We start from the raw sequence: 24102 nt of genomic DNA, 5'->3' as shown, positions 1-24102 counted from the left end.
GGCACATATCAGCCTTTGCCTGAGAAGGAAACGGTCTGAAAACAAGCCAAAGACCAGATGACAGCTGGAAACAGTGGAACTTCTCCCTTCTTTGCTGTGAATATACTGCTCATACTGTGAAAGTCACCTGCAAGACATGCATTTTATCCCTGTACTGCTAGAAATCCCAGGGTGAAACAGGGCATTAGTCATCTACAGAGACTAGTGAAGTACTGTGCTGTTCACAGCTGATATTTTAAATATTAGAAACAGAATAATACTGTAATGGACAAGTTTTCTTCACTGTTACACCATGTGTTCAGAAGGTACTTGATGGTTTAGTGCTTCCATTAATTCAGCTTGTTAAGATGAATGATTATGATGTCAGTGCTATGAATACTGTGTAATTTCTCTTTTAAGAACTGGTATCTTTTTTACATATAGGAAGCTACACAAATGCACAAACACACTCCCGTGTACCTACCTGAAAAATACACTGATAAATTTGCAATATCAAGCATACTAAAAGTAAGAAAAGTCAAACCATGATCTGCTTGGTTAACGTGTACAATCATGGAATTTTAATGTCACAATTACAAATATTCTATCAATTTGACCCTGATAGTCCTGTCAGTTTGTTCCATGCCCTGAAAGGCCTTAAGGCTGGGCAGTGAGGGACTGTCAGAAAGATGCCTGCTCTGCCTGTTACTGAGTTCAGCTGGAATGCAACAAATAAAGCAGGAGAAGGAAAGACAAGTATATGGTTAAAATGTCAAAAACACCCTTAAGTCTGTCCCACAAGAACCCTTTGTGATGCTAATCAAATTGCTTGAAATTAAATTTTCAGTTTCCCATAGGTGGCTGCTAATGGAGTAGTCACCAAATTTTTTCATGTATCTAAACTAAAAGCCTCAGGATATGACTTGAATAACTGCCCCATTTCACAGTTGTCACCAAAATCATTGAGTTCTGTGCTTCAAATACATAACAGCAAAGATACTTTGGGAAAAAAAAAAACAAAACCAAAAAACAACAGAGCAGAAGAATCTGAAAATACACATTGAAAAAATCTCTAGTGAGCCTTTCCACTGTACCTCAGTCACCAACTATACAACCAGTCCTAACATCTATTCATGGAACTTCCTTCCTACAGATAAACAGCTCACCCTGAGCCACGAGCTCCATGCAAAACACAAGGTAATTAATCCTGCCTTCAGTGCTGTATTGAACCAGTTTGTAAAATAATCCTGATACCATATTTTGAACAGTGACAGCAAAAAAACATCTAATGTTTACTAAATGAGTACTATTATTCTGCATAGTAAGGCAGTAGAAGTTCTAGGAGTGAGGAAACCCTACATAACAGCACATTTAAATATCTGTATCATAATAGATGAACTCAAGAGAAAACATTGGAATTTTACAGACATTTGACTTTTTTTTCCTAACCATGAAAACTTAATATTTATGTAGTAGTTTTGGGCAATTTTGTAATAAACTAAATCTTTACTGGATATAGTGGTTATGATCCCATTAGGAGTAACAACAATGTATGTTTCAATTTAGATATTGAAAAAGAAAAAAGAAAAAGAAATGTTGCATTAAAAAAATTTCCCAGGAATGCCAACATACTTACTTATAAATACTTTCACAAGAAGATGTACTGTAATATTACTTTCAATAAAAGACAAAGTTTTAGTAGATTATGGAAAAGGATCATGATATAACTTACACTAAATAACTTTTTTCAATATTAAGACAAATATAGATGGGAATATATACTTACATTCACACTGTATCACATCTAAATTAAACTGCTGAATTGCTCCCATGCTTATTTGTTTTAATTCACTGTCCAGTAGCATCTGCATTAGGGACATTGAAAGATGCTGGCAGGCTGACATGCAAGCTGTCTGGGCCACTTTTCCCTAGTAGAAAAAGCAACAAGTTTTACAATAGAAATAAATGATACGTCACTAAAGAACTGCTCATCTGATTGGATTTTAATATATATTCTAAGTTTAATTATACAAAACTTAGATTAGAAGGAGAGACATCACACTTCCTGTTATTTCTTTGACCTATTAGATTTGTTTCTATTAGATCAAACAGAGAATTAAATTAAATAGATGTTAAAGCAATTATTGATATTTCTTCCAGCAATCCAACAGTCTTCACGAATACAAGGACATTTCCAAAACAATGGCAATTAAAGTTGCTGAAGCATATGAACAGCTTTGTGGATTTATTTAAATATTTTTAACCCAAACAGAATGAAAGCAAGAATGTAATGAAAATCAACATGCAGCATATTTTTAACAATAGCAAATTAAATAACCCCCCAACTTCACATAAACCAAAATAACTGCAATTGGTTGAGGCATTTCTTGTAAGAGCATGTGCTAATTGTTGGTAGTTTAACTACTCAGATTCCATCTCAAAGTTTGTTGCTGAATTACTTTAAAAATTCATGCTTATCTATCATCTCAGGTGCTTAATAAATCAGTGCTGTCAGTAATCAACTGCTTACAAAATGAAATGTAGCCCTCTGCTGTACAAAATAGAAATAATTTCCCAATCACAGTCTGGCTGGCAATATGCTCTCCCCATCATCTACATGTAACTGAGACAATTTTCCCAACATGAGGTCAAAAAACAAAACACAAAGTCAGACATTAACCTGAATAAATTATTCAAAATTTAGTGAAAAATTTAAAGATAACAAAATTCTACCTTAAAGTTAAGAAAACCACTTGAGACCAGACACCAAACCAGATGGCACTATTCTATTCACAGCACTGCCATCTCTTAAAACCAAGAGTGATCTTGGGTGTCAAATGCAACTACAAGAATCTCTGTAGATTAATGTACTGAAACCACTGCTTTCAACTGATGTGTGTGTTACAATGATATTGAAACAAAGGTAACAACACATTTACACAAAAGAAATCATAATAACATAACAGAGCTACTGGAGCACATGGCACTATTATTTTACTTCTATCCATCAGTACAGTGATGTCACCTGCTTCTCTAAAGTAATGGTTCCCCAGCTGTTTTCTGCAAAGTCAGGTTGAGCAATTCACTGTTGACTCCCAGAAACACATATAAGTAATGAACAACTATAACGGACAGTTCACAGTCCCAAAAAGTTTGGAAAGTTCTGCTCCAGCATCTGAAGAGCCAGATCTTGTCCTTAATATGTCAACTTGCTAAGATGATCAAATTTTCATGTGCAGAAAATTTTCATAATAGAAAGCAAATCTGGCCCCAAATATTTCATGCTTTAAAAATCCATTAGTTGTTAAAAGGTAATTAAAATATAATGAATACAATAGAAAGCCTTCAACTCTCCTCACATTCACACTGAAACATTAAATGGCTGCTGCTGATTCTTTTCTAGCATTAGGACACCTTGAACTGTAAGGAGCTTTTTGTCTAAAATGACATGTCAGTTTCTTAATTGAAAATCTCAAAAAGCAAATAACATATTTGAGCAAAATAGATGAACTGACAACAAAGAATGTAGGAAACAATACAAGAACAGCATGCTTAAAAGTCTCCCAAACCCAACAGCAATTATACTGGGAGACATGCAGCTCTATTCCCCAAGCAGAACAATATCAATATGAATGGGGGGCGGGGGGGGGGGGGGAGAAGAAAAAAAGAATAGGCAAAAAAGGGAGGTGAGAAGGGGACTCAATGGGCCACAGTTCATGTAATTACAGTGTAGTGCATTTGAAATACTTAATGGAAATGTCATTTTGATTTAATGGAACAACTAGTGCATCTCTGTTTAATGTACTGCTCCATCAAATCAGCTCCATGTCCTATTTATGCTGCCACTGTAATGTAATAAAAGTTCAACCAGATTAATAGGTTGTCATGAAAAATTTTAACATTCAGTTTATTTCATATGGAAACAATGTGTACTCATCTGTTATCGTAAATAAATGACAGAATTTTATATTTCTAACAAGCATGTGTAGTTAATTGTTACATTCTGGCAAATATCAATAGTACTGGAGCACAAGATAATGGTTACAATACAGAAATGACACAGCTAAAGCCACTAGGACTTTAAATAAGTATCAATACATGTACATGTAATGTTGGTTTTGAAGTTTCATAAAATGGAAACATCCTAACATATAAACTATTTCCAACTATGTAACTTGAACTACAGGCTTATTGTTCAAATGACACATCAACAAATACTACAAGTTTACTATACGCAGTAGATACTTACTAAACAACACTTAATAGTCTCAAATTTAGAGAAAAAATAAAGCTACACATATTTATCAAAATGCTGAATTTTAACTAAGAGAAATGTGAACTATACTATGTTATCCTCTTCAAAATTCAGCGCTTCCCAGTTCAAATTACATTGGATGTATGATACCCAGAAAAGAATAAAATTAACATTCGTGTTTGAAAAATAGAATCTAGTTAAAAATTCGTCTCCAAATTTCCAACATCTACCACATCATCAATTCCTTGCCAAATTTTCATAAAGCATTTTGAAGAGGAAATATAAGGATTTGTGAACATAGCAATAACATTTCTTTTTCAGGATTGAACAAATATCAGCTAATTTTAAAACAGTTTTGATGTTTGGGTTTTTTGCCTTTTAAAATTACTATTATTATTTAAGAGGGTGGGGGTGGCCATGGTTATCTGGCAATTAAATACCTATATTCAAGCATGCAGAGATTCAGCAGGCTTCTCACATTTGCCCCAGTTGCCACCCATTTGGAGACACTACTATTGTCTCTGCTGTGCCTATGCTAATTGCTCCTATCTACAAAACCTATTCTTCCACTCAATCAGTGTAAAGTTTAGGAAACAAGGACCCTATTCTATACTCCAAAACACCTGCTAACAGTGTTAAAGGCAACTGTTTTTTCACCCAGCCTCCACATTTTGCTGAAATACAAGTTTGTAAAAAGAAAAAACCCTTAGACAAACTTCTTATATTTCAAAGGAGCTTGTAAAGAGAATCTGCTGACATATTAAATCCTTTTTTATAGGACCCAAAAGCTTTTCTCCTAAGAACAATTGTAGTAGAGAGACATTTGGCTCCTAGGAAATTCCCAAAGGGTCAGCCATATGCATCCTTCCCCGGCACCTTCGCGGTGCTGCTTTCTAAAGCCCATGCTAGCTGTCTCAAAAGCAGCTTTCATCATTCACTATGGTGTCAGTCAATATGATTTATGGACTGCATTCAACAAAGTCAAAGCATATAGAATGAGAAATATGACTACAATCTGCTAATTTGTTTTGTATTGAGCCACTTAGGAGTCAAAGACCTGATGTCAGGCTGAGACCAGCAACACAATTAACCAGCCAGTGACAGATTCATCCATCCTCCCTGCCAGGCTGTGCCAATCAAAGACAGCATGAAGCAGCAGTTGGAGAAGTCAGTAAGAAAACCCATTCTCTAAGTAGCCTGTGGAGGCTGTTGATTGACAGTTTTTGAATATAGCTGCAGAAAACCACCACCTCTTCACCCTCACTGCAAGCTGTGAAATTAGGCTTTTGCTGCCAATCACAGAAACAATAAAATAACACAAACTGCCATCCTCAGCATAAAAAGAAAATAAAAAACTTACCCGTTAACTTAAGATGCTAAGGTGGAGAATTATTATAGCAATATGAAATAACATAATGTTATTCTTTCTGAAAATGCAAATAAATTAAACATACAAATTTTATCACTCAAAGTCAAAAACTCCAACTTTTGAACTACTCATAGAATACAAGTATGATAAAAACATGAATGGAATTTTTAAGAATCAATTTTACTTCCAGTCTCTGCCCCAAATGCTACCAAAACAATCAAAAATACCTAACTGAAAGTAATTTGCAACAGTCTTTTTTCAATGGCAACTCTTTTCCAACTTTGTATTGACAAGGCACATATCTAGAATAAAATTTCAGCTAATTCTAAACTTAGATTAAACCACTTACATATAGGCCCACATAATTTCAAGTTAACTGATCTGGAAATACAAAGAAATATTTTTCCCTAACTCTTCAAAACAAAACTAAAAAAGGTAGTTTCTTAATAACAAATTTGATCATCCATTTTATTTCATGAGATTAATGGCTGTATAATGAAGCTTTAATTTGCTTTTTGATTCAAAGCATCTAATGGCACTATCAACTGCAAGACTAACTTGAAATGGGACATAAACATAAACCCAAAAGACTAAATTCTTGTGAATTCAGAAAACAGAACCATTAAAAACTGCATGACTTTCCAATTATAACCTTCCCAAAGCCACACAGCTTCTGTGTTCTATATTGCTGGAATTCCGCTAGCCCTCAATCATGAAATAATCATCAGCCTGAGACCTACACAATACTAACAGGAAACATTTCTACACAAAACACAGAGCTCATGACACCTATTAGCTTGACAGTTCACCAGCACACTGAGTATCCAGATGATGGAAGTGTTGATTGGAATGAACCAACATTGTCATCTAGTCCAACCTTCTACTTGGAGCACTGCTGCCAACACTACTTCAGGTCCATAGATCTTTTTTCTTAGACCTTTCAAAGTAGCAGAGGATGGGAATTCAGCAACCTCTTTGTGCAATCTCCTTCAACACTGCACTACTCTCTTTAAGCACACCTTCCCTCTAATATCAAAGCTCCACCTCCCAAGCTTCAACCTGTGACCACAGCTACATCTGAATTTGTCAGTCCAACCAAGAAGTTTGGCTCCACCAGTTCTGTATTTGTTCTTCAAGAAGTTGTAGGCTGCCACTGGATTTCTCCTCAGCCTTCTCTTTAACAGACTATGTACTCCACCTCCCTACAGCTCCACTAATAACTTGTGCTCTAGGCTCTGAACAACTTGGGAGCCCACTGCTAGATTCATTCTCCAGGTTTTAATTATTTAGTAAAATTAACCTCATCACTTTCATTATCATGACAATGTTTATGCCGTATGAAAAAAAATTACAATGAAAAAATAACCAGGGGATAGGAGAATTCTTAAATTCATCAGCTTCTATAAAAAAATTGGAAAAGCAAATAAAGAACACCAGTACACACATTCCCCTGACCCGAGACAAATGTAGCAGAGGAATGATAGAACTTCCACTGATTACTTTATTCAGTTACATCACTCTATCCTAATTCTGTATGCATGTCTCATAGCTGTATTTTGATACCTGACCTCTCTTTCACGAGGTCTCAGTCTCTAAATTACCTCATTTGGGATGCAGGGCACACCCCATCAACCTTCTGCAAGGTTTTTAGGACTCCTGCTGTCTGTCCCAGTGTATGAAAGCCCAATGTTAGCCATTAACCTGATCCCTGCATGCATCCACACGAGGTACACAGCAAGTTATCAGCAAAACAGAAAGGGTCTTTTTATTAAATGATTAAAAATTGAAGCAATAAGCCTGCAGGCAGTTCATAGTTTTTCTGTTCACATGCTTTTTCTTCACCTTGCATCTACTTACCGACATAGCTGCATGGTCATTGTTGTTATGCTGAGAAGGAAACCAGTAAGGCAGTCAAAACAAAAAAATTAAGATGTACTGTCAACTTCAAAAAAAAAAAAAGAATAAAAAAATTGGTAGCAATAAAAGATAAGAAAAAACGTACAAAAAGAACAATTATAGCTACATAACAGTGTTTTCTAAACCTCTGAATTTATATAGTATTTTGTTGAAATGTAACAAAGAGATTATAACTTAAATAATACTAATTTGCTGATAACATGTTTTTCTGTAATAAGGAACTGTATGCCAAAATATCAAACTTCAAAGTGTCTGTTGAAATGCCTTTCGACAACTTTTCATTACAAGAAAGAATATACTTCAAAAGTCTTAGGTTAAAAAATAAATGCTATGTTTACCATTATGGCTTAAAGAGGCTATCTCTGTGTTATTAACATACTTTGTTCAAGCAATATTTAAAATGGCTCAGGATAGTAAGAATCTAAATATAACATGACCCATTAATAAATTTTAACATTAAACTTGTGGCTTTATAGCTGTAGGGTTGAAGAAAGCTGTTTTCTTTTCCAAAATTGCTTCTTAAGTACGGTAAACAAGCACAGAGGAGAAAACTAACACGCAAAACTTGAGAGGGGAAAAAAGCTTTGGAGACACAAGACATTTCCAGGGATTCAACAGAGATATCAGACCCCAACTAACTTCTGTCACTTTGTGTGCAGATTCAGTACAGTTCATGATCTACCTGATTTAGAGTTCTAATATTCCAATGAAAAGAAAAAAAATTGCAAAATCCAGATATACAACATAAGATGCATTTTTGAAAAGTTATGTCTACATTGCTACAGCAACACTTCAGTACAGCCCCACATAAAAGCACAAAGGGAGACACATCCCTGTGCATTTACGCAGCTTATACATACAACAAAAATGAAACAAGATTCTAATGAGAGGAACCCACTAACTGCAACAAAAAAAATGTTAAAGAACATATTATAACACATCTACAGGCAGACTAGCATTTGAAACAATACCAAAGAGAGAGTCACTGACCCTGGAGTGTGACAACAAAGAATTACTGTGGCCAACTAGGGTCCCTAGTCCTAGCCCAATGCCCTCTAGCACAATTGGGTATGTAAAAGCAGAAGAGACCTCTCTAGTTGTTCCACTCTTTTCCTTATTAGAATTATGGCCAGTGTGCTAGGGATTTGTTCTTTGACTGCTGATTACAGAAAAAGTTCTGATAAACTATTTTGAGCAGTGGAATGTTTCTGCCATACAAAAATTACTATGGAAATGACACTGTGACATGATTGGAATAATTCATTAATGAAAATTAATTCTAAAAGTATTCCAAACCTTAATTACAGCATGTGAAAAATCTAGCTCAGTTTATCACTCCAAAGGACTTACTATTTTAATGAGTTATAGAACCTGGTTCTGGGCTAATCTTGGAAAATACTTTTACGATAATTTTTTTTTAGCAGGAATAACTTAATAGTACAAATCTAACTAGAATCACCATAGTGTGCACACATTTTCATAATAACTCCACAGGTCACACACAACATTCACAGGACCGTATATTTCTACAATTGGTCAAGATAGGACAGGGAATGAGATGCAGGATAAGTAAAACATTACAAGAAACCTCTTGCCACAGCAGACTACTTGTCCATACAGTTCTTCATCCTGCCTGTTACCTGACCAGAGTCTGAAATTACAGAATAACCTCTCTACAGAAACTAGCTTTCTCCAAAGGCTGACTTGTACCCCCAGGCATATAATTCTATACCTTCCACACTTCTTAAGTCTGAATGCCACAGCTGCTTCTTTGCATTCCCTTAACACATTACTTCATTTTGTCTGTGGCTCATTTCTGAACAGCCATTTAGCAGCATACATTCATGACAGACTTCTATACATCTTGATCTACAAATTTCACATCCCTTAACTGCCATATGCATATGGACACTGAGGAGCAGTGCCATTTGTTCACACTGCTTTGTATACTAAGTTACAATGAATTACACTATCTAACAAACTTGCTATTCTTTATCAAAAAACGCTCCACTGATTTGGCACAGAAGCACATGCCTCACATGACACATTCACATCAGTATCACATGATACAGTTGGAGTGGCCTTTGTCTTTGGGTCAGTTAAAAGAACAGGAGACAGAAGAATCACAGCCTCTGTGTAGTATCTGGAAGACAAGATCAGCCTGCTATGCCAACAACTTCAACATCTTGCTGTGCACATAAAGAAATTTTTTCTTTCAGTCTGAAGCCTCAAAACATTCTTTGCATTGAGGACTTATTCTTTCTAAGCATTGCAGGTGGGCAAAGCACTCGGACATCAGTGTGACTGTAACAACCAAGGACAAGCTGATAAAAGCAGATGCAGCTTGAATTACTTACTGACGTTACTCCAGAACTATAAAGCTATAAACCATTATGATGGTAAGCCAAATTAGAAATAGTCTTTTTTATCTAAAAGCAAGGGGAAATCAGACAACACAATGTAACAATTCATACATGAGACAGGTTAACAGAACCCCTTTTCCTGACACAAAATAACACAGGATATTTGAATATGAGCAAGAATTCATTCAATGAAGGTCTGCTAACCAGAATCAAATAACTTTTTATGATCAAAAATATTTAGCTAAAAACCTTGGAGAACACAAGACCTCCACAATCTTATGCACAAATGTAGGATTTTCACCAATTCTGCATTTTTTGAACCAATGCACGTGCACACAAAACCAATATGGTACACCAAAAAGGCTCTAGAAAACTGCATGAGTTCTTAGACTATGTAAATTAGTTGCTGGTAACAATATTTAGACTAAAGTATTCGAAAATATTTTTTAAGTATTCTGATGGGTGAGCTACAACATACTGATATACATTTGACAATATTTCTCTGCTGAGAAAAGCTTAAAAATACATCTTTCTCTGCTGAGAAAAGCTTAAAAATACATGTCAGCATGTGCACAAATCAAAAACCAGAACGTTTTGTTCAATCCCTACTGTTTTAAAACAAAATGATGATCAAATAGTTTAAAATTAAACTTAATTTTGAACACTTACAGGTAAATGAGTAAAAACTTGAAACGTGCTTCTTAAGAAGTTAATTAGGTCCATTAAGTATCCACTGGCTCTTCCATCTGACTCAGACATTGTCCAATCATAATCAGCAATCTGAATAAATTCATCTATTTTTTGGTTAAGTTTTGTATATATTTCTCCTTCTGCAGCATGCCTTGCATCCTGAAAAAAAAAAAAGTGTGCAATGCTTGTCAGAATTCTAAAATATTATTAAATGCAGATAAAATTATATCCATCAATGAAACTGAAGTCTTGTGTTTTTCTTAGATTAAAAAATATTTTATTTGATTTGGTACTTTAATGTACTTTAAAAAACACCTTTAATTCTGCCTTACAAATGTATCAATCCTGACACAAAGTTGATTTTTCTTTTACGAAGAAAATAATAAAAGAACCTAATAATTTTGTCTTTTATGGACTGAGCACAAGCAATCACATGTTTTTTATGCAATTATTGTCTTAAAGCTGCACACCTGGAGAATACTCATAATTTTTCATCCTCCTTTAGATATCCTGATCATCACATACCGTGATGCAGAGCACTCCCCTACTCGCTCCTACTTTGCCACACCCCAGATTCTACTTCTTGGAACAGCAAATCCTGCATTTAGTGAGAGCTGAGTTTACAATGCTGTCTCTGCCTCATTTGTACAGGGGACTTCCTCAGAGATCCAACAGGACCTATGAGCACGTGCTTGTGTGTGTGCTGCTGGAAAGTTGTACTTTTGCTAGCCTGGAGTTTAAAGATATTGAGATCTTTCTAATTTGGTCTCAACATAAAATTTTCTTAACTGATATGGAGAAATAATTCAAGTAAGACATCTGATTTAAACCAAATGGATTGGTTGCTTAAGGTTTTTAGAGGGTAAAAATAGTCTGGATACACTGAAGTAACCAAAAAGCAGATTAAACTCCCATTGCTACTTTCCTCTAGAAGAAAGCAATCCAAAAAACATGGCATTTGAGAAAAGCATAAATAAGAAATGCAAAAAGCAAAAATAAAAATTTATGAGCTTAAAGGTGTCCTCACATTGAGTGCGCCAAATTTAGTCTTCAATCAGGCCCTGGGCTGAGAGGCACTTCAGGAGTAAACAAGAAAGTATGCAGCCCTGCCATAAATAAATATCAAAGTATGATTCCCTAAAAATAGCATTTTTACTGTCAAATCAACTTGAGAAAGGCTCCACTGAACAGCTCTCCAAATCCAACATGCAAGAACCTGGCAACCTGTCATCATGTCAAAGGAGTATGTGGATATCCACAATTTTGTAGATGGCAATGACTAAGAAAGTTTCAGTAAAAGTCAAGTCTACATGTAAAGTTTCTGATTAACAACAAAACCTCAGTTGCAACAATTTATAATGATGGGACTTGCAAATGTATCTGCCTAGGCTTAGAGCAAAATGTCTTAATTTCTTTTTTTTCATTTTTTTTGTTTGTTTGTTTGGGTTTGGATTTTTTTTTCTTTTAAATCAAAGTCACTCATGGAGTGGTCGTATCACCTTTAACAATTAAAATGATTTTCTGGCAATGGCAAGACTAGTCCTTCTGGTTTGGTCTTGCATTAAAAAAATACAGTGTAGATGTAAAAGCTCATCTCATGGAATGTGAACCTGACCAATGCTGCTAATAAAAGGAGATTTTTGACCACTCTGAAAGAATGGAGGTGACACAATTTGCCACTAGGAGATGAATTTAATAACAGCAGAACATACCAAACTCTGTGAGGGCCCAGTTGGGGAACTGTGAGCAGTTTTTCATTGCAATAGAAAGGGGAAGAAAAAGGGATTAACAAGAAAAGAATTTTCCACTATAATTGGAGAACATTGTGCTAACAAGATCTCCAGGCAAGTAGACAGGAGGGAAACCACACACACAAAAAAGCCCTTCTGTTTGTCAGCATTTGTCTCGTATTTTTCCAAAGTGCAAACTCACTAGGAACTGACATAGTATTGGATCCCTCCAACAGAACTTAGTTTGTAGGAGTGTTAAACATAACTGCTAAACAGCATAAGCAACCTACAAAGAATGTAACTCAACTTGCAAATGCACTTCTTAAATGAAATTCAAGGATAAAGAATATCTCACTTCTTACTGAAATCAAAGACTATGGCTGTTTTAAGTGGTTTTGAATGCATGTTTGATTTGGTAAAAAGATAATGAATTACCCTTAGAGGAAAATAGCTATAGATACACAAATTCTAAGAACACAACAAGCAAACTAGACACCCTAGACCAAAATTAGGGAACTGCTGGGAGGGCAATGGTAACCAAGTATGGTTGCTAGGCCACAACCTTTCTGTTTTGCCTTATGCACTAATCCTTAGCAAAACAAGCAACAGGTAATGGGAGAATCGTTAGCTATCAACTGGAAATATGAAGTGTCTTGCAATTATTCCACCTCACCCACCTTTTAACATCTATGCCAGAGGGTATATTACAGTAGGATAGACCACATATTGCATCAAGAGATAAAATGAATTGCAGAAAACAGAACTCTCTCAATAGGATTAATTCTCTTTATCCCATAAATACAAGAAATCACTGTCCTTTGTTTCAGTGTGCATAGAAAAAATGCCAAACACCTAAAGTTGAAGTTGCAGCTGCTGTAGAATCCCTGATGACTTTTACTTTTGTTTTATGGCTTAAATTACAAAAATATCATTAGAATCATTTTAGTTCAAGCACTAGTTGCTAATACTTCTTTTATACCAATACTCACACCTTGTGAAAATACATCACAAAATAATTCTATTGTAGAATAAAAAACAGACACAAACATTTTAGATCAAGGTAGCTGTTTCACTTGATTCCATTCAGAAAAAGGGAGAAGTTACACAAACTGGAGCATAATTTAGTAAAAGCTTCTGGTGAAGTTGAGCTTTAACTGTCATTTCACAACTTAATAAAAAATGCACTTGAAAGATAATATTGAGGTTTCTCATGTACTGACATATCCTAGCTCATACCAATAACATAAAAATCCACTGTTTAACTACTCAGTGTTCAACTGAATGCTTAAGAGTTCGGAATTATTTTAGAGACAAAGATGAGAAGACAAGCAGCTTTGCTTCCACCCTTCTTGTTTTAAAATGCTTCATTTACATAAATTTTCAGACATAGTCATATAATGGATGAGATATACCATACCTTAAATGTAGAAAGTCCATAAAGTCTTGCAGTGTGAACAGTCAATTGTGAAATATTTGTAATGTTAGATATAAAATCCTCAAGGTATTTACAGGCTTGCTCCAAGTGTGTTGTGTTTATGATTATTTGAACAAGCTACAAGAGACAAAAATTCTTGTAAAAATCTTTTTATATCACCTATTGTCATTTAATTTTGTAAATGGTTACTTCTTTCAGGAAGGATGCTACTAGAAATTCATTTCAGTATTTCAGGTTACCACCTATTTCCTGTTAGTTTTCAAGTTTGCTTTTAAATACCACTAAGGAGTAATAATGTAGCTTAAATACAAATTATGCCATTTCAAAAACTATTTCAGTGAAATCTACCTACCCAGTGAAATAAATCCAATTGATAGTTTAGAATTAAAAAAGGAAAAATAAAGGAAAATATATTGCTGAAATAAAATCACTAATTTGTACCATTTGATTTTTTAAAATTTACTGCTCTTAAATAGTCATAACACTGTCTGCAGAATTATACATTCAAGTATATCTTATATTCCATTCCACTCTATTTTTTATAGAAAGAAACTCAACATTAGTGGTACTGATAGACAGAACACACAAATCATGTTCAGCATGTAAACAAAAGTGTAAATGTCTTTGGCTTATTTCCTGCAACTCTCAGTTTATCATAAAAAACACAAAGTTCTTTCATTGTCATGTCTCTCTCAAAAGGCATCCCTGGGCCCAACTAGACCCAACACTGTATTGTTCTTATGAATGTAACAGATATTGATGCTTTTTATACTTATTCTCATTTTTAATTGTTAAACAAACAGTACTAGATTTTCTCATACTGTGGTGTCAATATCTGTGTATCTACATTTACCAAATTAGTTTTAGCATGGATTGTTTCAAAACCCATAGTTTTGAATATGTGTTTCAAAACTTACCTCTGTTAAACCTATATGAGGTTTTTTAATTAGGTTCTGTAAACAACTACTTAGAGTTCTTGTAAGCAGCAAATTTGTAGATTTTCTGAGCATATCATCTATTTCTGTTGAACTGAAAAAAAATATTATTTTTATAATTATGCTGCAGGTAGCAATACTTTGACAGCAATACTTAATAACCTAAATTTCTTCCCTGTCAAGGGTACTTTCAATGCTAAGAATTCTCTATGTGCATTTAAAAATTCTGGCTGCTCCAAGTTTTCTGTGATCTAGCAGATAGAACACCTCTTTCACCTACCAAATTATCCATTAACTGTAATTCAACACTGAAGCAAAATCTGTTATTTTTAGATTTTGGACATGTTTATTGACACAGATGTTAGTAAAGAGTAATTTGTGGGTTTTAATGAGTTACTAAGGAGGTCAACATGTGCTCATTAGTACGTGTAAATTATAAACAGTATCAATTAAGAATGTGTGAAAGAGAGTAATTTACATCTTTAACAGTGCAGAAATGGGTGACAAGGCCACAAATCCCTTCCAGATTTCAGATCTCTGAATTCTATTTTATCCAATTAAAACCAAGCTTTTGAAGGCCAGAAGAGGAAAGGAAATGGGTGAATTGTGAATTGTATTTTCCCTCAGAACAAGGGGGGATAGGAAAGGGAATGAACATGGAGACAGCACATTTTTTTGCAGGAGAAATCATTGCTAAGGAAACTCAAAGGATTGAGTAATGAAACACTAGGAAGTAGTCAGGAATGCTAAACAATTACTTCTGAAATGGTCAGTATCAAAGTATTCTTTTCAATCTTTACATGTTTTGTTAAATAAATAAATTCTCTAGATTATTCAAACTGGTCAATTCTGTTTAAGGAACCTCAGCAATGTTTTAATCTGTTTACCCCATCAAGCTACACTCACCAATGCACATGTTGTATAGTATCTACATATCCACATATGGATAAATACATGCCACAGCATTGGGAATCATAGACTAAATATATATGAAGAATTATATATGTAAATTATGAAACAAGCACAGCGAGCAAGTACACAACAAAATGAAAAAAATTTTCATTTTAGTATATGTATTTTTGGGTCACCTGAAAAGTACAAGGTACTTTGCAGCCACACTCCTGACAGTTCAAGCTTACCTGCGGTGAAGTGACTCTGAAAACTTAAGGCTTGCATAAATAAATTCCTTCACCTGCATATAAATCTGAGGCACTGACTGAGACATTGGAAGCTTCTTTGGAAAGGATTGCTGAGGAAATAAGAGATCATACTGATTCCAACAAGAACTTGGTACTAAACCCAACAACTAGAAAGCCATTTAACATTATCAACATTTTAATCTAACTAAACCTTTTCTGATCTCCATCAAATACAAAGCTGCACGTGTTGAGCTGACTTCTACATCTGTTTAAATAGCTTATAAGCAGAAGAGAATTTTATCACTTTAAATTACAATAAAGTTTGGAGATTTTATGTAGTTCAAGATGCCCCTGCAGAAAGCAATTTACAAATATACATTAAAAAGCAGATCTCAAACTGCTTTTAATCTGAATGAATAATATAGATGTAAACAGGGTAAGAGGTGCAAAAATACAAACTTTTCTTTCACAAACAAAACAGTGCAAAAAAAAAAGTTTGAGAAGTTCAACACTTCTGGGATTCTCAAAGTAGCTTGAGAATGCTTAGACTATTTTTTAAAGTTCACAAAACCAAGGCAGTTTGAATTATTTTCAGGAACTTGGATTAACATGTAGGAAATAGTAATATGTTTATAATAATAAAATCACACTTCTTACTTGAATTTTAAAGCTGATACTGTATTTGGGAGAACAAAAGTGAATAAATTCACTTAAACCTACACAGACTAAATAGGTATTTCTGCCATTTACAAAAAAATTATTTTTCTGTTTATGACTAATGCATGAGAAAAATAATTAACACCTGGTATCATCCATGAATAATTCAGTTTATCTTTAGGAAAAATGCATCCATCAATAGCAGCCAAAGCTTTGTAGTAATCATACATATATGTATAGCAGATAAAACTATTTAGTAGAAATTAAAAATTTCTGCGGTTTATTAGCAAAATATGCCCTGCTAAATAGTATCCAGGGTATAGTATATTTCCAATACTGTAAGGGATTTCCATTCTATTTAACTTATTTTAGTACTATAATGGCTAAGTAATTTAATTTGATGCAGAAATGCACCCAGAAAGCACTCTGGAATCTCATTCAAAAATCAGCATAAAAACCTCCTTTAATTTTTCATTTTCATTGCAGCCCTGTATTAATGACATGCAGCTGTTACAATTGCTGTCAAATCCCTGCTGAACCACAGAATTAAAACAGCTTTTCACTTCTGCAGGTATCTGTAGCAATGGATCTTGTATAAAACAGCTTCCCCCTACAGCAGCTACTCCCACTGTCATGTGGTTCTTAGACTTAGTGCTCCTCTATAGATTCCATCACGAGCCTCTTATTTCTTCACTGGTATTTCTAAAATCATACTTGAATAGCAGAACAGGTTAATCATCTTTCTGCGAACACAATCTGTAGTGAAAGAAGGGCTGAGGCTACAAAAGGACATCCTACTGCAATGCTATTACAGCAGAATTATTAACAGTCCCTTCATGTTTATTTTGCCCCACATGCTCAAACACAAATATTTAAATTAAAAGTGAAATACAGAAATCATTGTCTCTAACCTGTCAATCTCCATTAAAATCTGTCAATCTCCATTTTACATGTATTTTTGCAATACAACAGTTATACTGAGTAATTAAACATGAGTTGCAATAAAATTTATCTACATACAGATTGCATTATAATTACATAAGGACTTTATCTATTAAACTCTATTATTAATTTGTTTACAAAACAATGGGTTTCATTATTCACTCAAACATCTGAGCAAATGACTCAACCTTTCATTTTTATACTTACTTATGACAAGCTAATTACACACAGAGAAGGTGATTAAGCCTCTTAACAGACCTAGCTTTTCAAATTTTAATTGTTTTTTAATTATAGAAATCATTACTGTCCCTAGTGTCTTCAACTGAATTTCCACAAACTGTAATAACATAAAAGTTTCCCCTACCTTATCAAGTTCTGGATCTTGAAAAGGAAATTTGCTAATAACAATTCTGTATTCCTCTTCATTTGCTACAGGGATAGGGCTGTAGTTGTCTGCTTCAAAAATATCCCTGGTGAGTAAGTGAAGTGAAAAAAATTTGGACATGTAACTTATAGTATTTTCTGGTGTTAAAATGTGTAAATAAATATCAATTCTACCACCACACTTAGGTCTGCAACTTCAAAAAATTTTAAGAACTTTACACATCCCAAGTATTTTTGATTACTTTGGAAATACTTCATATATCTTAACTCTTTACAGCATGTCTAATCATAGAGGAAAAAAATACCCAGAAGTATTTTCATATGTGCTTAATACAGCAAAGGAACCTTACAGCAACGAATCCACTCCAGAATAAACCATGATACACCTACTGATTAAGGAAACCTGCACTTTTCCTACACTAGAGCTGATCCTCAGTGTCTCACTCTGGCACCAGAGCTACATATGGTCAGTGGAGATGACTGAGACAGCTTCAAACAGGATATGGCCACCTTGTTTGGGCACCCTCTGCACTTCTGTACTAGTCAAATGTCTGTAACAGAAGCACAGAGAACTGGAGAACATTAAGTGGTCAATTTAATAGTAAGGTTTTGTGTAATAAAACATTTTATAGCAAACAATTTCTGCACATTGAGACATCACACCCTATGTGCAAGGAGGCTTTGGAGTCCAGTCTCAGGCTGATGTATTCCTGGGTTTAGGTTTTTTTCAATCAAATGATCCCAAGGAAGTGGTAGTGGCAATGTCAGTAGTTTGTCAGGCAGATGTGCATATCAGCCAACAGCAGATATTAAGACAAATTAATCAGGAAACTAAAGCCCTACTGCAATAACCTGGAATTATCAGATTCCTAAAGAAGAGAAACAGATGTCTGTCTCCTGCTTGTCTCTCTGATAATGTCCCTTTGGACATTCCCTCTTTCCATTAACTAGAGAAGCAGTACTTGATGTCTCTTCTTCTAATTAGTAGTCACATGTGATGAGTATCTTAGTCCTAACCAACCTGAGATTCATACACAACAACACCTGAGTTCACAAATTCTTTCTGAATTACATAATAAAAACTTGAGCTCCGACAAAAACAATAAATGCAATACAAAAGGCACAACTATTTTGATATACTAACCTGAACAATCCAGACCATTTTTTAAGAAGTGTTTCATTGTATTGGTCTCTTATTTCAAATAAAAGATCAAATAGTCGGTTCACAGGAAAACCATAGCCCTAAAGGATGAAAATGAAGAGGAGATAGTTCAAGAACCAATACACTCAATTCCTCTCACACCACCTCACAAGTCTGAGGTAAGACTTATATTCAATCTTATCATCTCTATAACACAAATTACAATACTTTTAGCACACTACTACATGTTGATTTATTAAAATTTTACCAAAGTATTTATCCTATGCATTGGAAAATTTGCCCCATTTCTCCTTGTTTGTTAACAACTGCAAGAATACTTTCTAATGATGCTCACTTAGTCTTTCAGCTAAAGAGTTAATGACTACTGGAATGCTGTTATTTTTTATGATGAGAAGTAAAGCATTTTTAAAAGACAAGAGCATACACAAATTACAAAACTAACACTAATTTTGCACAGAGATGAATAACTGATGCTTGCTGGATAGCCCAGAACACATATGTTCAGTTCATAATAATGAAAATGAAGACCTAAGGCAAGAAATAAATTTTTTTATTATTTTTTTATATTATTGTGCAATTTTGGGTTTGATTTGTATATATGATTTATGAAAACACAAACATTGCCGTCTCCTAGAGTTAAAATCTTTCTACACGAATTTCAGGTAAATTAGTAATACAGTGTGTACCTGCAAAGTATCAGCAAATACTACAATGAGATTCTTCAGTTCCAGAACAAGGTCAGGATCACTGCAATATGACTGAAAGTGAGAAATTCTGATTTTATTAAAAGAATTTAAAATATGGGACATACATTTTCAAAGAATAGTATCACAGGTTAAACTCTCCAGCCTTAGTGAAAAACAATTTAGATTCCTTTGTCTTTACTTAATCCAGCTACATAAAAGTATTTGTTAAATTTTTATATAACTATCAATGGTGTAAAAGTTCAGAAAAAGTCAACTAAAATATGTGATTCAGTAAGTACTAGCATGGTGTACTGAGACTGAAAATCAACAAATTACATTTATTTTAGTGGAACATAAGCACATTTGGTGGAACCACTGTAAAAGAGGTTCCACAGGACATTCTTTTGACCACCAAGCTTAGGTCTAACTAATGCTGCACCACCTCAGACAGTTTTTTTCAGTTGTATGGGTAAAACTTAATACAATACTTTCTAAATAATTTCAAATTTAAATTGGATTAATTGGATGACAAAAGGTAAAGACATGCAGTTATTTACTAGGTGACTGAAACTGAAATTTGATTTTCAGAGCAGAGTCATACAACTAAGGCTTTCACCTCAGCTTCATTATTTGAGATACTGGATAAAGTATAAAAATTCTATTAAAATAATTTAAAGCTGCATGAGAACACAGTATTGGCTGAAGACAATATACTCCTGTTTCACCTTTCTTGAAGTTTTGCTCTTGGCATACTTTATTAAAAGGAAGAGTATGGTTTATTTATCTAAACATTAGTCTTCAGCAGGATGATGTCAGAGAGATTCTGATTGAATTGGGTTTGATGGGAGTTATGTATATAGAGAAGAAATAGTGACCAAGAACATGACAAGACTTTGAAGAGTTTTTTAGAGGTTACGTTATTTTCAACCTTTAAATTATCATATTTTTATATAGGCGTATAAATCCACATGCAGATAATTAACTAGCAACGTATTTAGCTTTAAAAAATGCTGGATGAATATATCTCAATAATCTTCTCAAAAGAAGTAAAAAACTATGAGAACACCTCATTTACCACTAATGCTAATAAAGGTCCTATGATAACTATGGTTGCAATCTCAACCTTTTCCCCATTTTTCCCCAGGATATATGAAATATAAAATGCTTCTGGAATTAAAAATCAATTTTAATAAAAATGAAAAACAACACTGCATAAAGAAAATGCTGCTAGCAAACCTTCAAAGGGGAAAGATAAAGTTCTTGTATTTTTTCTGACAGTAAAAGTTACACCAATAGTAAACATGGAAGCAATTTATTATCAGCCAGTCTGAGTGAACAATGTGTATTCCCGTGGTTTTTCACAGAGGAATAAGAAAGAGCATCCAGCATCACTGCAGCTAAGGTAGGAATATAACTTTAGGAGACACACTTGAATGCACTGAAATACCCAAGTGATACAGAATTTCTCTAATACCTTTACTTCAACATAAACATAACACTACTAGAGCATTGAAGAGAGAGCTGCAAGGGTTTTGCTGCTGGAGTTTATTTTGGAAACACAGCATTTGGAATGATAATTAGGAACTATTTCCTGGTGGTGCTTTCAGTGCTGAACTATTCAATCTGATCTAATGAAGAGGTCAGTTGAGACTAATGAGGAAGGATTGCAATAATAACAGCAGATTAACTCTGCATATTCTAAACTGCTGGACTAAGAGAAGGTTTGGAAGACCCAGTGAGTTGTAAATCAGTGGAGGATTATGCAAATAGCCCATGGCTGTGGATCACAGCCTGATACTGTTGGGAAAAACAAAAGCTTGGCAGGCTCCCTCCCAAATCTGAGCAATTTTTAATCACAAGAAAAAGAAAACATGAGGTGTAATTTTTCACTCTGTTGCTATCCCAGCTTTAAATACACAGAGCTCTGAAGTAAGAGGATTTAAACTGCAATACTGATAAGGCTTCTCACTTACTGAATGTGTTCTAAGAACAGCAATGATCTTGGAAAGGGCCATGTTCCAGAGTTCATCAGTGTATGTCCTGGTTACCAATCCTTGGGTTACATGTAAAATGTGGTCTTCTACTACAAAGAAACTAGAACAAAATAATACTGAAATTATTAAGCTGTTTCTAACATTAGAACAAGTACTACCTTTCACACCCAAGCATAGCCAAAACCCTCCCCACTGGAGCAGCGACACTTTGGTAGGTTTGGTGCTGTGCTTCATCCAGAATGAAGGAAAAATGTGAAAAGCTTGTTTCATGCCATCTGGAGCCCAGGCTGCTGGAGGGCCCTTGTAGGGCCTCCTGCTGGCAGGATCTGGATGCTCTTTCCTGCTCAGATCCTGCAATAACCACCCACACATGATTTGTGCAGAAACTGAATCCTGCTGCAGAAGAAAGTTCTTGGACAACAGGAGAACACAGGTTGAATTAAGAATCAACACAGTAAAAGTGAAATAAACTTTCATTTAGAAAACTTACCCTACAATTTGACTGAAGTATCTTCTATAGCCTTCTACTGTTTCATGCTTTCAATGAAAAAGAAAACAAGTTCAGGAACAAAAATACCACTAGGCATTAGCTTCAACTCAAATCAATGCATAACTGACAGTATTGATTACCATGCTTGACTGTGGTTGCAGAACTAATCTTGCTTGTTTCCTCCTTTGTTTTCTGTAGTAATTTTCAAATATTTCTCCATCACCCTAAAAAAAGACATAAGTAGTTCAAAAAAAGAATATTGACTCAGTGTGAAAAAGGCCCTTCTTAATTTAAAGGTAGAATTCTCTTAAACTAAGCACATTTTTTGCATTTATTCCACATGTAAGCCTCCAGCTGACACCAGCAAAGTTCTGCAAACATGAAATACTCAGAAATTACCTTTTTCTGCAGAGAAGCCTACAGGCTGTACTGTAAATAGAAGTTTTGCTCACATGCCTACATTTTGCCAAGCAACACCAGGCATTTTAAACAGTATGTCCATTTTTAAACTACAACTTTCAGAGTATATTAATACTCATAGACATGGCATATTGCCTATTACTGTAATAACTGAAACTCATTGTCTCCTAAAACATTTCTCTAGGTTATTCAAGAAAGTAACTGCATTATAAAGTTGTTACAAAAATGCTTCTCTGAATGTTTGACACATCTGAATACTCAGCTGCATCAGCTTTGCCTGAAGAAGGACACATATGAGATTTACTGAATATTTGTTTATTCTTTTTGGATTTATAAAGAGTGTGGAATTAGATTTTTTTCCTATCACGATCCTCAAAACTACAATACCTTCTGTGCCTAATGATTATGAGGAATTCAAGTGACATCCTATTCATCTCATTCAGATGACCATTCTGTAGAAACCATCTGTCCATTTGAAATCAGTGCTACATTGACTCATCTATCGACCAAACCACATGCAATTTGTATGCAAGCAAAATAAAGCAGCTTAGCATTTTTAAGGTTTGTTTTGGCTTTATGAGCCTATTATTAGGCCACTGCTATTTAGAATTCCATTACTTGGTCTTCCAAAAAGTCTCCAAATTTTACAGACATTTTATCCTACTGATCCAGCATTACCTCCCTAAGCTTTACAAGATATAAATTTAGTTAATAATGAATATTTAGTTAACAACGAATATTTAGGTATATTTAGAAATACTGCTAACCTAAGAAAGCCTAAAAGAGAGACTTTGCTTAAAAACAAAAAAAATCCACTCGAAACCAAGATGCAAATTTACTAACACTGTCTGCTGCAGCAGAACTTTACACAGTATGCTCCAATTCATACAAACATAAAGATCACAGATACAACCATTCACCTCCAGCCCAAACATTCAGTGCAGTTTTCAGATTGTTGACTTCTACCTCCAGCTTCAAATCTCCAGCCAGTCCTGACAAAAGCTTCTTGAGTGAAAAGGACTAGCTGTTCTTCTCAAATCCACATCACAGTGGAGATGTAAAATATCTCATGATTATTTATAGACCACACTATACTATGCAGGCACAATTAACAATTCAGTTTGAACCACATGTGCTGAAGCAATCAGCAGAATACACCAACAGCCCTGATGGTTCACTCACTGAATCAGCAAAGCCTCGGCAAGATAAAATGTAAAAAAGCAATGCATTTGTTTTGCCCAGCTTCCAAATCTACATGTTTACATTAATTACTGATTACAGTTTCCATCAACAGAAACAATAAATCAGTTCATGTTTTGTTATAAATTTTAGGAATATTGCTAATATATCAAATCCTATTTCACACCACTTGTTTTACATTGATACAGTGTTTCATGAAAAGGTAACAGTACAAGCAAAAGGGGCAGGGGTATCTTCACCAGAATTTATATATACAGCATCTCACATAATACACAGGTTAAAAAAAAACTTTATGCATATTTCTCATAAGTTTCTAGTCTAAAGAAAGGTTACTGGCCCATAAATACAGTCTGTG

At 34.5% G+C, this 24102-nt stretch overlaps 1 protein-coding gene across 6 annotated transcripts in view; it reads right to left on the bottom strand.

Annotated features, from left to right (window-relative positions):
- Window positions 1–24102, bottom strand: part of EXOC6 (exocyst complex component 6) — an 87224-nt gene that overhangs the window by 30041 nt on the left and 33081 nt on the right. For 4 of the 6 annotated variants that reach the window (XM_054277379.1, XM_054277380.1, XM_054277383.1 and 1 more), the window contains exons 9-20: window positions 22268–22351; window positions 22128–22174; window positions 21617–21737; window positions 19644–19715; window positions 18940–19037; window positions 17776–17881; window positions 15813–15922; window positions 14656–14767; window positions 13721–13855; window positions 10553–10732; window positions 7461–7490; window positions 1766–1907 (exon numbers count right to left, since the gene is read on the bottom strand). In XM_054277379.1, the coding sequence (XP_054133354.1) occupies window positions 1766–1907; window positions 7461–7490; window positions 10553–10732; window positions 13721–13855; window positions 14656–14767; window positions 15813–15922; window positions 17776–17881; window positions 18940–19037; window positions 19644–19715; window positions 21617–21737; window positions 22128–22174; window positions 22268–22351 (1237 nt within the window). The remainder of the gene's footprint in view (window positions 1–1765; window positions 1908–7460; window positions 7491–10552; window positions 10733–13720; window positions 13856–14655; window positions 14768–15812; window positions 15923–17775; window positions 17882–18939; window positions 19038–19643; window positions 19716–21616; window positions 21738–22127; window positions 22175–22267; window positions 22352–24102) is intronic. The other 2 variants (XM_054277384.1, XM_054277381.1) reach the window with 1 other exon arrangement.

Source organism: Melozone crissalis, unplaced genomic scaffold, assembly GCF_028551555.1.
Source record: "Melozone crissalis strain CALT ecotype California unplaced genomic scaffold, PUWL_Pcris_2 ptg000019l_1, whole genome shotgun sequence".
NCBI classification, from domain to species: Eukaryota; Metazoa; Chordata; class Aves; order Passeriformes; family Passerellidae; genus Melozone; species Melozone crissalis.
This window is presented reverse-complemented; position numbering and strand designations above follow the sequence as displayed.